At 49.8% G+C, this 16,198-nt stretch overlaps 2 protein-coding genes across 4 annotated transcripts in view; one reads left to right on the top strand and one right to left on the bottom strand.

Moving 5' to 3' along the window:
- tbcd (tubulin folding cofactor D) overlaps nucleotides 1-16,198 on the bottom strand; it is a 34,052-nt gene that overhangs the window by 11,604 nt on the left and 6,250 nt on the right. For both annotated transcript variants that reach the window (XR_013812258.1, XM_079746515.1), the window contains exons 14-29: nucleotides 11,009-11,165; nucleotides 7,601-7,658; nucleotides 7,471-7,500; nucleotides 7,012-7,097; nucleotides 6,357-6,437; nucleotides 6,138-6,208; nucleotides 5,892-6,009; nucleotides 4,746-4,806; nucleotides 4,158-4,180; nucleotides 4,019-4,050; nucleotides 3,787-3,849; nucleotides 3,607-3,683; nucleotides 3,329-3,410; nucleotides 2,666-2,784; nucleotides 2,479-2,570; nucleotides 1,112-1,252 (exon numbers count right to left, since the gene is read on the bottom strand). Coding sequence is in view for 1 of the 2 variants with exons in the window: in XM_079746515.1 (XP_079602641.1) it covers nucleotides 1,112-1,252; nucleotides 2,479-2,570; nucleotides 2,666-2,784; nucleotides 3,329-3,410; nucleotides 3,607-3,683; nucleotides 3,787-3,849; nucleotides 4,019-4,050; nucleotides 4,158-4,180; nucleotides 4,746-4,806; nucleotides 5,892-6,009; nucleotides 6,138-6,208; nucleotides 6,357-6,437; nucleotides 7,012-7,097; nucleotides 7,471-7,500; nucleotides 7,601-7,658; nucleotides 11,009-11,165 (1,291 nt within the window). In the remaining variant the exon portion in view is untranslated. The remainder of the gene's footprint in view (nucleotides 1-1,111; nucleotides 1,253-2,478; nucleotides 2,571-2,665; nucleotides 2,785-3,328; nucleotides 3,411-3,606; nucleotides 3,684-3,786; nucleotides 3,850-4,018; nucleotides 4,051-4,157; nucleotides 4,181-4,745; nucleotides 4,807-5,891; nucleotides 6,010-6,137; nucleotides 6,209-6,356; nucleotides 6,438-7,011; nucleotides 7,098-7,470; nucleotides 7,501-7,600; nucleotides 7,659-11,008; nucleotides 11,166-16,198) is intronic.
- On the top strand, nucleotides 12,094-16,198 carry znf750 (zinc finger protein 750). Of its 2 annotated transcripts, none has more exons than XM_079746291.1 (3): nucleotides 12,094-12,300; nucleotides 13,790-15,050; nucleotides 15,157-16,198. In XM_079746291.1, the coding sequence occupies exons 2-3, from the start codon at nucleotides 13,804-13,806 to the stop codon at nucleotides 15,785-15,787; spliced, it is 1,878 nt and encodes a 625-aa protein (XP_079602417.1). In that variant the 5' UTR covers nucleotides 12,094-12,300; nucleotides 13,790-13,803; the 3' UTR covers nucleotides 15,788-16,198. The 2 variants fall into 2 exon arrangements, with proteins under 2 accessions (XP_079602417.1, XP_079602416.1); XM_079746290.1 differs by lacking the exon at nucleotides 12,094-12,300 and adding an exon at nucleotides 12,311-13,222.

Genomic DNA, 16,198 nt, shown 5'->3' with positions numbered 1-16,198 from the left:
ACGGATCTGGGCCACGTCACAGAGTCCCGATGAGGATTATCTCCGCAAACCCACGCTTCATACAGAACCGAGAGGTCAGCCTCAGGCTGCTCGATTATGGCAAAAATCATAATCACGATTATTTTGGTAAATATTGAAATCACGATTATTCAAACGATTCTTTTTGCGTGTGCAAACATGATGCATTCATTCATCATTCTCTCCAAAAAAAACCTCTATGAAACTGAGAACTTAGAAATCTCCTCTCGATTAATGGCACAACCCTAGTTCAGCCTCCGTTGTTACACTTCAAAATGGTTCCGTCTTTGCACATTCATTCTCAATGCCCAGTAATAACACGCTTCGTCTGAACGCACGTAAGAGACACGCAGAGAGAGAGCGGGTGCAGCTGCAGAGTGCGTCGCTAAACGTGCCCCGGTGCTGGTATGTCGTCCCCTCCCTGATGGCTCCCTCCCTCGGCCCACCGCCGCGAGCTCTCAGTACCCGTTGACAGCGCCAGATGGCCGCGGGGTGCCTTATGTTTATGTGAAACGCTAAACAACACTCCTTCTGGATCAGAGTGTGGTGAGCCACACCCGGCCAGTTATTGCAACAGTTGAGTAATCTGCTCAAAACTCAAACAGGTGGGAACAGGTGCACGGCGGAGAGGCGCACAGGTGGAATTTCTCAGGGAGGGGGAGGGGGAGGGAGAACAGAAAGGACAGGTGGAGGGGGGAGGGGGGAGGGAGGGTGAAACCTCTGCATCAGGAAGGTTTCACGGAGGTTTCACGAAAAAACAAGAATGGCAAATAACAAGAACGAAAATCGATCTTGTCGCTGATGTACGACGTTAACCGATTTGGAACATTGGCAAAATACAAATAGGAAAAAATGTAACACAGACGTTCACAACATGGCTTCTGAAGTGGCAAGGCTGGCGACAAATGACCCGCTAGGTGACATTCCTCGCGTGCAGGTAAAGGGTGCCTGGAGGCCACCTATAGGACAGGGGCGACACAGACACACCCAGAGGCACATTCCCTGGCCCTGAGGCCACAGCCCCGGGTGCAGAATGTGCATTCACCCCTGGATGGATCGTGTGTCTTTGTGTCTGTGTGACGGTCTATCTTACCAGGACCCCACGTCGCCCCTGCTGTCGGTGGTGTAGTCCCCCATGCTTTGGAGCAGGGGCCGGTAGACCTGCCCTATGTTCCCAGAGCAGATGACCGAGTCTGGGGTACCCTGGGCGGAGACGCCCACCTTCACACACAGTCTGAGCCAGAGAGAGAGTGAGAGAGAGAGGGAGACAACAAGATAGTGAGGGAGAGAGGGAGGGAGACAACAAGAGAGAGAGTGAGAGAGAGAGGGAGACAACAAGAGAGAGAGCGAGAGAGAGAGGGAGACAACAAGAGAGAGAGTGAGAGAGAAAGGGAGACAACAAGAGAGAGAGGGAGACAACAAGAGAGAGAGGGAGAGAGAGTGGGAGACAACAAGAGAGAGAGGGAGAGAGAGAGGGAGACAACAAGAGATAGAGTGAGAGAGGGAGACAACAAGAGAGAGAGGGAGAGAGAGGGAGACAACAAGAGAGAGAATGAGAGAGAGGGAGACAAGAGAGAGAGTGAGAGAGAGAGGGAGACAACAAGAGAGAGAGTGAGAGAGAGAGGGAGACAACAAGAGAGAGAGGGAGAGAGAGAGGGAGACAACAAGAGAGAGTGAGAGAGAGAGGGAGACAACAAGAGAGAGTGAGAGAGAGAGGGAGACAACAAGAGAGGAGTGAGAGAGAGAGGGAGACAACAAGAGAGAGAGGGAGAGAGAGAGGGAGACAACAAGAGAGAAAGAAAGAAAGGGGGAATAGATTAAATAATAGGAAAGAAAGAAAGAAAGAACGTCAGTCCAATAGTTAGCTTTTCTCCCAAACAAGCTGAAATAAACACGGGGGCTAGCAACAGGTGAACATGTCTTTCAGGTCTGGCAGGTAGGTGCAGCTGGCTGTTGATTCTAGTCCTTCAATCCACACCCGAGCAAAGACCCATAATCCCTCCATACCCCACCTGAGTGGGCAACAAGACGGCATGGGAACCAGGAGCCAGTGGGTGGGGGGGGGGGGGTCAGCAAGATACAGGCTAGGAAGCAACAAGCCCCTGGCCTTAGTGATCCCAGAGACACGATGGTGCACGTCGTTTCAACCGCAGTATGGACGGTTTTCACCAAGATGTTATGGTATGTACCAGGGCACAGGTAGTAGACTCCACTAGTGCAATGAGTCTACTACCCTCGCCCTGGTACATCGTAAAGGACCAGCCCTGAAATTCTGTGGAATGAGCGACACCCGTGTTGTTCCTGCGACGACGCCTCAATGAAAAGGGTCCATTGTTCTGAGCGAACAACGTCTCCTGAACAAGATGGCGGTATATACAATATGGGGTGCATGGCTTTGTGCTTTCTAGTGCACGAGGTTAGCGTGAAGACGCCGGGTCCAGGGTAAGAGGCGGTACTCACTGAGCGATGGCTCTGACTGCATCCCTCCTCCCCTCGGTGAAGCTCACTTCCTTCTGGCCCGCCACACAGGCCCCTCCCAGGCTCTCCAGGATCTAACACACACACACACACACACACCATGTTCAACTGAGTCAATAGGATGCTTGTGTGTATGTGACAGAGTGTAAACAAGAAGCTGTTAGCACACCTGCTGCAGTTTGGTGCGGGTCATGCTTTTGGGCAGGCAGCCCAGGGCCAGGGCAGAGCTGCTGCGAGTCAGAACCTCTGGACTCTTCAGACCTGCCACGTACTGGGACACCAGGAGGTCTGAGGGGGTCCCAACACACACACACACACACACACACACACACACACACACACACACGCAAAAAACAGGGCTGCATGAAAGGGCACTCAAGACACACTCAAACATTCGCCACGCATGTTCACAAACAAACACACACCAACACTTGAACGCACGCTCAGAGACGAGGCGAAATGCACACATTAACACTCGAACACACACTCGGACCAACACGGTTTATGTAAACCTTGACTGCTTATCTTGGCCTCCCTACCTAGCGATCTTGCACTGTATCTTATGTGTTTTTATGTACTGGTCTCTGTCGTTTTGTGTTTTGATGGTGTTTCCATCACTAACTGTTATCTTAGTCTGTGTCTCTTTGTTGGTGTGTTTGTTCGTACCTTGCTGCATCCTCATCTCCCATAGTGGGAGAATTCAATTTGACTTGACCTAACTCACGCCGGGATAAACAGAGACTCCCCTACAGACATGAACACCAGCAGGTTATGGGGTTATGTGTCTTGCGTTAGGTGACCCCAGAGGGTGTGACGGGGGGCTGGTTCTCACCCTGGACGTGTGGGTCCGCCTGGCCCGGTCCGACCTGGTAGTACTCGTCACACAGCGCAGCCAGCGCACCGATGGCTGAGTCCTGCGCAGGGGAACAACGAAAGCCATTGTTGAGGGGTACATGAAGAACACACAAGCCAGCAGCACGGTCTGTTTGTTCACCCAGTGGGGGCGGGGGGAACGGGGAAGAAAAGCCTGTTTTTTTTTATTTGCGCATCAAAAAGAAGCGCGGGGGAGAACAATGGAACGTCTGTGGGATGCGGGAATGCTGCGGTTACCCTGACGACATCTCTGGTACGGGACGACATGAGGTGAAGGCCCTTCAGGGTGTCGTCGATGAGCCACTGCCAGCCCTCTGGGAAAACAAGCATCATCACAACGCTTTGAACACCAGGACAACAGCAAGACGCCAGGCCGCATACACCATGTGGTCCAGTACGAACAGAAGGAGGAGGTACCTATGACGGGGTCGTCTTTCAGAGGCATCTTGGAGAGGGACATCTTCTCTATCAGCGTGCACACTGAGAAGGTGAGGGGGCCACATTGAGATGGTTAATAGCAGTTTAGTGTACAAAGGGATATGGTCCACCGTGACATTCCATTATGGCGAATCGGAAGAACAGATCGCAAAGCGTTGCATTCAGAACGTTCTTTGGATACGTCTTATAATTTTGTTTATGCTCAACTTACTTGCAGGTCTCATGAGCTCACCGCTGAAGCTCCTGTATGAAAACGAAACAGACTGTCGTTAATGATAAGTAAAGATCAGAACGAGTAGCATTTGATGTTATTCTACACACGAGTGTGACGACATTTGCTCTCAGGTTACCTGTACTGCTTTTTGTCCAGAAGCTGGAAAAGGGAAAGAAACACATAAATTATATGTTCCATATGGATTGAGTCGCCACAGGCGAATCAATCCAGACTTTGGACTTTGGTCCGTCAGATCTCGTAAGCCTAGATACACTATAAGATTACGAGATACTTTCAGCAGTCCAAACACAGAGGTAAGCCGGAGATGCACAGGATCATTCTTTGCAACCAATACATTTTTTATGTTTACAGCTGCCTTAAGGTAGAGTTATGGTTGGACGTCGACCCAACACAAGGGGGTTTACGGACCAATTATGTCCTTGCGGACCCACCTTGCGTCCAACGCAAGGGCCTGACGTGCGGCCCCGAAATTTGTAACCATGCGTCGAGACGCAATGTTACCGCAGCATCAAGGGCTGTGATTGGTCCGCTAACGTTAACCCGCCATAAACCCGACGCAGAACCAAATGGGTTCACGATTGCGTCGAAGTGACTGCGTGGTCATTGCGTCGACGTCCAAGTCTAACCATAACTTTAGTCTTAGTATAGTGTTACTTTAGTGTAGTAATGTGGGGTAGATCGGCTTATGATGCAGGATACTGACCGTCTTGTGGATGCCCTTAAAGCCCTCCACACATCCTGCTGGGATGACATCCGTCACAGGCCTGCAGGGAGACACACACGAAGGAATGACGCAGAAGGCCCAGGGACGAGAGGGGACGAGGGGCAGCAGGGACCCAAGGACGGATTAACATGACCAGGGGCCCTGGACACAAACCAGCCACGGACCCCTACCAATACGCTAATACACGCACTAGCACACTGAATTTGGTCGCATATTATAACTGCATGCAATCCACAATCACACAGGAGAGAGAGAGAGAGAGAGAGAATCTAACCCCGCGGCTGTGGGCATGCATAGTGCCAGCCGCTTGTTTAAACGGCAGAACATGGAGTCTGTCAGGCATGACTTTAAAAGCACCTAATGACTTCCTTTAACGAATTAACGAGTTCAAAAATGTTGAGATGGACGGTATTTGTTGTACCAGGGCAGTATCTTTAGTGTCCTTTTTTCGTTTATGCTATGCCGACTCACTTAGCACACGTTTCTCCATTTTCACTGTGAAATTGACCGTTGACCAAGCACTACGACATTGACGTCACGTCACGTTGTTTTCTTTTTTTAAATGTGATGTATTTATTCTGCAAATCAAAAACATTCAAATCCTTTTATGACTAAAGTCTTGAAAGTTGAATTTTTTTTAATTAAAAAAATAAAAAAATAAATTATAGATATATATATATCAAGGGCCCCCCCATTGGCCAAGGTCCTGGACATGTGCCCACTTTGCCCATGCGGTAATCCGTCATTGCTGTCCTGGGTTCGATTCTGAACGTCCACAGCCAATCTGGAGGCCTTCCTAACCCCCTGGCTGATCCTTAACCACCACATAACCCCAACCCTAATAACCTAGTCTCATTGGACTGTACATTTGAATACAAGTGTCTGCTGAATGACTCAATAGTGAATTACTCATAGCTTGTCACGGTCTCAGACCGTTTGAAGTTTTGCCCTTAAAAAGCGAGGGACATTTCTAGGGAGCGGTACTAGGTCTGAACTCTGCGCAGCGGCATGATGACTCTGAGTTCTGTGTTAGCTCGATGCTAACAAGTAGGATATGAACACACACACAAAAAACACACACACACACACAAACACACACACATTTAAAGCTAGCTGGGAGGCTACCTGTTGACGTCGGCGCCCAGCTTGTACAAGGCGTGGGTGATCTCTGCAAACGCCAAGATGGCACCATGGCGTCCGTGGAGGTCGCTGCTCGTCGTGCTTTGCAGGAGCTGAGGCAAAACTAAAACAGGACAGTGAGATTTAACAGGCTATCCCGGACATCCCACATTTCTATCGCATGCATACAAGGGTTTGGTGTACGGCTACAGTGAGGTGGTTGAATGCGGTGGTCAAGCCGCTGGGAGTCACCTGATGCCATGTATTCGGGAGCTTGAGGCGTCAGGTTGTGGAGGGCTTTGGTGGCCAAATCGCGGATTTCACTGGAAGAGAACGTAATGAGCAACAACCATCACCGTACGTCCAGGGGAAACCATCCACCCAAACAACATGAGCAACACGGGTTTGATTTTGTTTTGAGTAGTGACTCAGAGGCGAATGTCATGATGAGAGGATGAAGGAAGACCTTACTCGTTCCAGTGGTTGATCTTCATGGTGATCAGGTGGTCTATCATGGCTTGGGTGTACTCTGGGAAACTGGCGATGTAGACGCTGGGGAAAAATCAAAGCGACGTCACGGAGATCCGTATCTTATACGGTCGTCAACTCACTACCAGAGCTGCACAATGACACACCCTACCACTGACAATCGCACCTGGTTCATACCAGACGCAAAACTCCACGGGCTCTTGTTTTGGAGCCAGCCCAACTCTAGACATTGGTGTATAATAAGCGGTTCCTTTGTGATTTCTATGGAGTTAATTTGACTCCCATGATCGACTTCAGGCTATGTCACCAGTTGTAGCCCAAGGCTATTAAAGTCTTTGCAGTCGTACTTGTGGCGCTGTCGGGTTGAGCCGTAAGGACAAGTTCTGAAAGGCCCTCAGAAGGAGGAGGGGCGAGGAGGGGTTCAGGGCGTGGTCTTCTTTTGATATGTACACGGCCGACAAGCGGGCAGTGGTGTCATTTTGAAGATATTTGCATACTAGAAGGACTGCATAGCATTAAATTCAATGCATCCTTTCTGCTGAAGTACCTCCTTAACAACTCGGGTGTTTAGAATTATATATGCATGCTTATTATAAGGGCATGCCACGACACAATGGACATGGTACCCAGGTCTTACCTAATGGTGAGATAGCAGTTGCTGATGTTCCCCACCGCAAAGTAATCCGCCGTGGTTACAATGTCGATCCCGTGCGGGAACGTGCCCTGTGGGAGGTGCAGTGTTTAACCAGACAGGGACAATGGGAACCATTTTAATGTGTCAGACCATAAGGGCTAGCGTTACTATTAGCACCTCGCTGCTAGAATTACTCATTGATGTGCAGAGGCTCAAAGAATGATTGGGGAATGTTTGCCAAGCTTAGAAGCTTCGTCAATTACGGCCTGAAAGCCCTGCCGGCATACTGGGTGCACTAGTATCGTCTGACTGGTCTTCTTGGAGGCTTTTGTCTAGCTTCCAAGGGCTATGGCCAAGATTTCAAGTTGGTGCAAGAAGTCGAATTTCGAGAGGCAGAAATATAGTCATCGGCGGTTTCATTGGTGTTTTTGGAGGAGTTAAAAGGAAACCGGCGTCACAAACCTGTCTGCCGACATTCTCCTGGAACGCCGCCTGGAACAATAAAAAATTTAAAAATTAATTTTACAAGTAAAAATAAAGAGTTGTTGATGTTTGATGGGAGTTTTGATCTTATCCTGAGCTGCACACTTACCGACGCGGCTCTGCGACAGTTGACGCTGCGATCAAACACCGTGGTGATCAGCAGCGCGCTGCAGAAGGGGAGAGCAAGAGAGGGAGGGAGATGTTCATTACCGACGGCACGATATAACTAGATGGTTAAATTCAAGAACAAGGCACAGTCATTACAGGGCTTTATTCAGCAGGCGCACTGAAGGCATACTGCTTTACCATTATTGGTGATTGCTGATTGGGTGGGATACATCGAGACAGACATGTACAAGCAGAACGAGTTGTCCCCGACGGCTTTATAAATTGGATTTTTAGGTTCTCAAAATAGGTATTTGACTGAATTTAGCAGTGAAATACAGTCATGTAAGAACGTGATGATCACACATGTCCCCTATGGTGTTTTTGCCAAAGGCTTTACGCAGATTTTGTCGTTTTGCAAATGCGCATGCACACCCAAAACAACTTTTTTACATTTGTATACTTTTACCTTCACATCATTAATGACAAGATGTTAGTTAGGCCTCTTGCTCAAGCTGCCTTCAGGTAGTCAACCTACATTAAAAACCTTCATTAATGCTCAACATTTGCAAACCAACCCCCCTTACTACCCCTTCAAACTTAGAGTACAGTTGCTTATATAAAGCAACGCTGCACATGTTCACAGGCCTTTTGCATTGCTATTAATCTATGTAAACACTAATTGTAGGCCTGTGTCAACACAGTCACACATCGTTTACACGCCACAGGCATGTTTGCCACATGCTAAGATGTGGACCTGAAGCTGGCCACTTTTATTCCCAACAACTCGTGGCCTGGAGGTGCGGAAAAACAAAAGCAACGGAGCCCTGATTGTACCCTGGAGAGAGAAGGCTGGAGAACGGAATGACACTGTGTCAGACCTATATCGTCACGCAACCCCCCGCACACTCACTGTGTGTGTGTGTGTGTGTGTGTACTTTAGTGCGACACCAAGTGCGTGCCCACACACACACACAAACGGGGAGAGAAAACAAGTTGCGGGTATCGCCTGTAACACAATTTTAACTTGTGAGAAATGTCTTATTTGCAAAAGTGCTATTGTGAGAGAAATAGAGACAGAGGAGACAAAGACAGACAGACAGAGACACACACAGGGACACAGACAGAGGGAGAGACAGACGAAGACAAACACACACAGACACAGATAGAAAGGGAGAGAGAGTGACACAGAGAGGGGGAAAGCTACACAGAGCGACAGATACAGAGAGAGAGACACAGAGAGGGATGCCATGTCATCAGAGACACGATGCACGCAACAAAAAAAAAAAGAAAGAAAAAGAAAAAGAAGGGAAGCAGGACCCGGCTTGCCTGAGTCGCGCTGCCAAGCGGCGACCGAAACCGCCGTCGACAGGCGAAACCTGGCGGGGCTGGGAGCCTGGGAATGGCAGGGTGCTGCCGCCGCGCTACAGCGAGGACGCTCATAATGGCAGTCTCCAGGCTCCTAACCGACACACAGGCTGAGCTGGTCGGCACAGTCCCGGGCCACAGGTCCAAACACGCAGCCGCCGCTGCCGTCGCCGCCGCTGTGCACGGAGGAGCAGGAGGCGAACCGTCGGCGGGGACAAAGTGGTGCCGCGACGTGTGCACCAGTTGCGCAACACCGCTGTGTGTGTGTGTGTGTGTGTGTGTGTGTGTGTGTGTGTGTGTGTCTCTGTGTCTGTGTGTGTCTCTCTCTGTGAGTGTGTGTGTTTGTGTGTGTGTGTCTGTGTCTCTGTGTGTGTGTGTTTTTGTGTGTCTGTGTGTGTGTGTCTCTCTCTGTCTGTGTGTTTGTGTCTCTCTCTCTCTGTGAGTGTGTGTGTTTGTGTGTGTGTGTGTGTGTGTGTGTGTGTCTCTGTGTCTGTGTGTGTCTCTCTCTGTGAGTGTGTGTGTTTGTGTGTGTGTGTCTGTGTCTCTGTGTGTGTGTGTTTTTGTGTGTCTGTGTGTGTGTGTCTCTCTCTGTCTGTGTGTTTGTGTCTCTCTCTCTCTGTGAGTGTGTGTGTTTGTGTGTGTGTGTGTCTGTGTCTCTGTGTGTGTGTGTGTCTCTTTGTGTCTGTGTTTGTCTCTCTCGCTCTGTGAGTTTGTGTGTTTGTGTGTTTATGTGTGTGTCTTTGTGTGTCTCTGTGTGTGGCTGTGTGTGTGTGTCTGTGTGTGTGTGTCTCTGAATGCTTGTGTGTGTGTGTCTCTCTGTGTGTGTGTGTGTGTGTGTGTGTGTGTGTGTGTGTGTGTGTGTGTGTGTGTGTGTGTGTGTGTGTGTGTGTGTGTGTGTGTGTGTGTGTGTGTGTGTGTGTGTGTGTGTGTGTGTGTTGGAGGACTGTTGAATAATGCTGAAGCACAACTTCACTTCACACAAGATCCACTGCTTTAGCTCTCATGAACTGATGCCACTGACCCAACCCTGGTGTTCATCATTTGCATGTGTGTTGCATGGTGGACCATAATGTGTTCCTAAATGGGTTGCAGATTTACATTTGAGGCACATTTGACTAGTAATGATGATCTATTTATAATAATAACTTACACATACAAGTTGAGCATTCATTCCAAACAAACATCCTAGATGTTTTTCATCGCCTGTGGTTGATATTTTTGAGTAAACCTATGTACTCATATTCATGCATGGCCTGTTTTGCAAGTTGAATTTTTGATTTTTGATGCACAGCAGACATTATCACTGTAACAGAAAAAAACAAAAGAAATCAGAAAATTATAATAACTGAAAACAGCTGAAATAAAAATAAGTAAACACTTTATAAATCTGAAAAATAAAAAAAATAAGTGTAAAGATAAACAGGGCCATCAAGTGCTTTGATTCTCATCCTTTGAAAAACACATTCACAATGATAATGGTCCGTGGTATTGTAAGCTTATCTGCCAAATACTATTCGGTTAGAGAACGGAAAAGTAAAAACGCCAGACATGTCTTGAAAGTATCGTCATCTATACTAGTCGGAGGTTGTTGCATTCAACTTCAAGTTACACCATCATGAATCACTGCTGATGTCAAGTCATGTCACCGATGGGAGATAACAGGAAGGTGACAGAAGAGTCATCCCTTCGCACTCACATTCTTTGGAACGATCCAAAGAGTACCCGTGTGTGCATGCGTCACACGCACTCATGTGTGTTTGGTAAATGGACTGCATTTATACAGCGCTTTTTAGTAACCAGTGGCCACCCAAAGTACTTTAAAACATAGCCTCACTTTCACCCATTCATTCACACATTCACACACCAACGGGCTAGGGTTAGGTGGCTTGCTCAGGGACACCTCGACACTCATCTAGGAGGAGCCGGGGATCAAACTAGCAACCTTGCCATTACCAGCCAACCCGCTCTACCTCCTGAGCTACTGCCGCCCCTGTTTGCTGCTGCGGTTCATACAAGGAGCGATGGAGGCAGGATGGAGAGTCACCTGGCGATCTGGGAGACGAAGGGAGTCAGCTCGGGAGGCTCGTAGGCCCGGGCGAAGGCCCAGCACACGTAGCAAGCGGCGTCCCGCACGTTGGATCCCACACTGCAGGCGCCCCTCTTCTCGTCGTAGGTCAGGGCCTTCAGGATCAGGGGCACCACTGGGGAGACGAAACCGCAGTGGTTAGGGAACGCGGGCCGATGATCCGTTCTTCAGAAGCTAGTGGACTAGAATGGGATTCACGACAGGCGTTCTCAAGGTGGATGGAGTTCTAGCAGGGGAATGGATGGAAGGGTCGATAAAAACAAACTTGAAATAAACATTGGATTTAAAATTAATTCTAGTATGTGTATTAAATGATATTCAAGATGGTGTTCAAAAATGGCGAATGAATGAAGCGCAATTATTAAAGAATCAAAGAACATCTCAAATACAAGGCTTATCGCTTCCACACATTAGTGTTATATTCTTATAAAGAAAAACTGTGAAAAACTGAAATAATGCTAATATTATCACTAATGTGTTTTCAGATTATCACCACTACTTACATTTACCTCATAGTGAAAAAACTGTAAGAAGGCCAAATACACAACTTGCAAAAGAAGAAGGAAAACATGCTTCGACATGTTTTGTTGACCTCACTTGTTGATGAAGATGATGTGATCGTCATTATCTCGGAACATTCAAGCATTCAAAAAAACCTTTTTCATAATACCCATTTTTTCTAATATTATTATCCACATTTCAGATGCAGGAAAGACAACGTGAGCACAAACATTATCTAGGATGTGCTAAAGAGCAGAACAGGTGCCGCTGAACTCGATTCGTTACTCCTCAACAAACTGTGAGTGTGAGTGCGAGCAGAGGCAAGCCAGTCCCACCCCTTTGATTCCTACGAAGGGCATGATCCTCATGATAAGCAAGGGGGAGGCTATGGGAGAGAGTGAGAGAGAGAGAGACAGAGAGACTTTAGCCCAACATGTAAATTGTGGCTTGGGGCTTGACTAATATCAGGTGCATCAATGATGCCCGAGGGCCCTGCTGTTTGGACTGAGGGCCCGCCTCTTTCTGAGGCAACACCTTAGACCGAGGAACTCGGCACACAATTAACCATCACCCAGCGGAGCGGAGACACAAACACCAACACACACACACACCAACAGGCGTAATCACCCCGGACTCCGTCAGATATACCCCAGAACATTGTATATGGAAACTATCCCTGGCTGCTGATCTTGGAAAACTTCTCTGGAGGGTAACGCATCGGGAGGATTCTCACCGCACCAGCCCAGCAGGTAAGACCATTCGCTTTCGCCCTAACGGAATCAATGTTTCACCTGGGAGACAGAATACTCACTCGCTTACACCGTTTTAACGCCCACACACAACCAGTCAAAGACTTTGCCAGGGTATTTATGTTCTAAGTCTAAGCCGTGCACCTGCTACCTTGGGACTATTATCTGTTGCTTGTCATGTTCGAGAGCCAGACACAGAAGACACTGTATTTTTGTTTTTCAAACAGCTTCAAGTGTCAAAGTCAGTCGTACATGCGTGGGTCAGTCGTAAATACTGAGTGCAGGAGGCCCTTGGTTGGTTCTTAGCATGGCCGTGTCGTGTTTATTTCAACCTGTAGTTTAATTGTTATATTTGAAGGATGATATTTTTGTTTCGTTTTAAAGTAGGTCTGAATTAAAACACATTCTAAACGAGGAGAATCTTTAAAACACACAGGCATTCTACCGTGTGCCCTTTTCTCAGGAAGGGAGTGGTTTGGGGCAGAAACTAGAGTGACAACTTCTTGCGACAGCGTCTGACAAGCAGGTTCCTCAGTGCAGCAGCTGAAACACCTAACTCACAGCCATAGGCAACGCTTCAATTCAAAAGCTAATGCAGATGTGTCGCAAGTAACAGCTCATGCAAATGCGCTACAACCTAAAGCCAGGTCCAGGGTTTCTTACACACACACCGGCCGGAGCCTCCTAGGGTCTTTCCCCATGCGGGAAAAAGTATGTTGGGAAAGTATTTCCCAACTTGGGGAATTTCTAGCCCCGGCTCGGATACGTTGAGCGCTTCGGATGATGGAGGCTAGTCGAACACATCCCGCAGCTGTAGTCATGGGAAACAGGTGGCCGCTGCTTCCCACGCCGACAGCAGCAAGTGCAGCAGGACGACACCAGAGCAGCAGCGAGTCTGGACATGCCCTCCAGCTCTCCCTACGTAAGCGCCTCCTCCGCCAGCCTGCCCGGTAGACCATGCCTAACGTTAAGGCCGAGGCAACGGGGTGACAAATACATGGGCGGTGATACACCCACACGGACGTGTCATGACACTTGCTGCTCAGCATCGATCATACCCGGCTACAATCGGGGCCACCCGTATACTGATGAGGACACACGGGTTGTTTGCATACCGTCTTAAGAGTGCTTTTCATATCTGACTGTTATCGTACGATTGATGCCCAAAAAAAGCACATAGCAGTTGTGGAATAGATTAGCCCTGAGGGCGCAGGAATTGTGCAGTTAGGAATTTTGTCATGGTGGCAATTAATCATGCACACTGAACAAATAACCAGCAATGGTTGGCCTCTCGCCACTAAACCAGTCGGACTACTCTACTGTGATATTCCTCAGAGGAGTCGAAGCATATAGAATGTGCCATGGGTCTTTTTTTTTTATCAACATCATTCTATATTTTCTATATCGACGCGCTTTTTGTGAAAAGATAAAGAAAATGTCACTATAAACACACAAATGCTTCAACCACATCCACCTCTTGTCATTTCAGTGAACCTGACGAACATGGAAGTCGCCTTGGAGCGCAAGCCCAAGAGGCCCCACTACATTCCCCGGCCGCCAGGGAAGCCCTTCAAATACCAGTGTTTCCAGTGTCCCTTCACCTGCAATGAGAAGTCCCATCTCTTCAACCACATGAAATACAACCTGTGCAAAAACTCCATCTCCCTGTTGTCCCAAAAGGGAGGCCAGGCACCGAGGCAGGCCAAACCCTTGATCAAAGACACGCCTCCCGCCCCATCGTCTCCCAAAGACCGCCCGGCCGCCCAGCCTGAAGCGGGACCTGGTGGTCCTGAACAAGAGGAATCCAAGGCGGACGAACTCGGTAGTGGGGATGACAATGAAGAGGTAGACGTTGGCTGTAACAGCCCGATCCAGAAGGACGGCCCCGAGATCCCGATGGCGGAGAAGGAGAAAGACGAGAACAAAGAGGCCAACGCTCCGACACGCCCATCTGCCTTCTCGCCCGTCACGCCTAAACGAGAGAATCCAGAGCCACTCGCCTCTCCGCGGCAGCAGCAGCCGTCGGAGGAGCAGGCGGTGCCGCCTCACAGCAACCACACCTTTCCGTGGAGTCCTATCTCAGCGCCCATCCCCTTCAAGTCGTTCACCTCGCCCATTGTTCCTCAGTATCCGTCGTACCTTCTCTCAGAGCACCCTCTGCTCTACTCCTCGTACTACATTCCGGAGAACCACGGGGCCGGCCCACCCTCCTTCCGCTCAGACTTCCTGGAGCAGAGGCCCCTGGTTCCGCAGCCCGTCCCCCCGACGCCCCCCTCGCTGTTCCCCCAGTACCCGTACAGGTACTGCCCGCCGCTCCACCCGGGCCACCCTCTCCACTACAACCTGTACAGATCCCCTGAACTCTCCGTGCCCCTACCTAGATCCAGATTCCTAGATCTGTATAACCCAGCCTTCGTGCCTAAGAGCTATGAGCTATACATGCACCAGCGTGACCCTCAAGGCAAGCCCGCCGAGGAGGACGGCAGCCAAGAGCGGGGGGAGGACAAGGCCCCCAGATTGAGTCCCGCGACTGGCTGTTCAGCCTCAGGGTCGCCCGACAGGCCGATCCCCTCCCACAACCTCCAGAGGGACGCCGAAGCTCCCCATTACACCGTCCTGGGAGAGCAACAATCCAATGCCGACCGACCACAACAGACAGCGACGCCAGTGCAAACGCTGCGGGTCGACACGAGCAAAGAGCACACTGAACAAGGCCTTCTCCAGGCGAGGCCTCTGCATGCAGACCAGAGGTAAATCCAGCCCATTTACTTCCATTAAGAACGACTGAACTGAACTGAGCTCAACAATGTCAAAAGCACTTTTGACATGCGTTAACACTTTTTCCTCTTCTATTAGATCAAATGAGAGCACCAGGTATTCATCCCAGTCCCTATCCGGGGAATACCACGGATCGCCGTCGGCGCGGGATTACGAAAACGCTGGGCGGGAGCACAACATGGCACCTCTCAACCTCTCCACGAGGGCCCAAGAGAAGGACAGCATTCCGTGCGACGAGCGTCCCGGCAGAGCCCTCGAGGAGGACCTGCCCCTGAACCTGAGCCTCCGACGCTCGCTCTGCAGCCACGACCGGCCCGCCGGCCCTCGGCTGAGTCCCGACACAAACTCGGACGACGAGGACGAGGACGAGGAGCCCGGCGACCGACAGAGGCAGACGGCGGCGCTGGCCCTCTGTCAGCTGGCCGGCGTCGGCGCCTCGTGCGGAATCTCCGCCATGATCAGCGGCTCCTCGCGCGGTGCCGCCACCGCCACGATTAACAGCTCCGCGGGGAGCTCCTCGACAGACGCTCCACCGAAGGGCTCTTCCTGTGCGACAGCGGCGGAGGGGAAGCCCAAGGCCGTGTGCAAGCAGGCCACAAAGGACAGGGGGCTGAAGAGGAGGCACAGTGCGCCGGCAGGGCAGAAGTCGACGCCCGGACACCACAAATCGGCCAAGAAAGCGGCGAGGAGGAGGCCCCGTTGCAGCTAACGGCCGATCCGCTCACATCCGGTTAACTCTTGTTCATGTTCAACGTAGTGACAGTGACTATCGCCATGGCGACATGTTTATAATCGATCAACCTTTGACCACTAGAACAAATACTTCTTATGCACTGTGACCTGTTGGATGGGCTGTGACACGGACGGCTAGCCAGGTGGTCTATCGGCCACTGGCGAGGTGGACCCCAGCACAAATGTCCCCAAATGCACTGAGTTCATGTTGAAGGTAGCAATATATGGGCAAAGCATATCTCATTAACAGAGGGGACACACAAGCGAGGTGATGATACGAGTTGTATATATAAATTACTTTTAAGGATGTTATTGTTCTGCATGTTTGTCTAAAATGTTTATGGGGGTTTTGCGTAGAGAAAAAATAAAACAGATTTTAAGTAAAAGA

Source organism: Pollachius pollachius (genome assembly GCF_949987615.1).
Source record: "Pollachius pollachius genome assembly, chromosome: 11".
NCBI classification, from domain to species: Eukaryota; Metazoa; Chordata; class Actinopteri; order Gadiformes; family Gadidae; genus Pollachius; species Pollachius pollachius.
This window is presented reverse-complemented; position numbering and strand designations above follow the sequence as displayed.

Coding starts and splice junctions, on each gene's coding strand:
- znf750 (XM_079746290.1), top strand. CDS start 13,081: ATGATGGAGGCTAGTCGAACACATCCCGCAGCTGTAGTCATGGGAAAC. Junction 13,223..13,789: donor TGCCCTCCAGCTCTCCCTAC/GTAAGCGCCTCC, acceptor TTGTCATTTCAG/TGAACCTGACGAACATGGAA. Junction 15,051..15,156: donor CCTCTGCATGCAGACCAGAG/GTAAATCCAGCC, acceptor CTCTTCTATTAG/ATCAAATGAGAGCACCAGGT.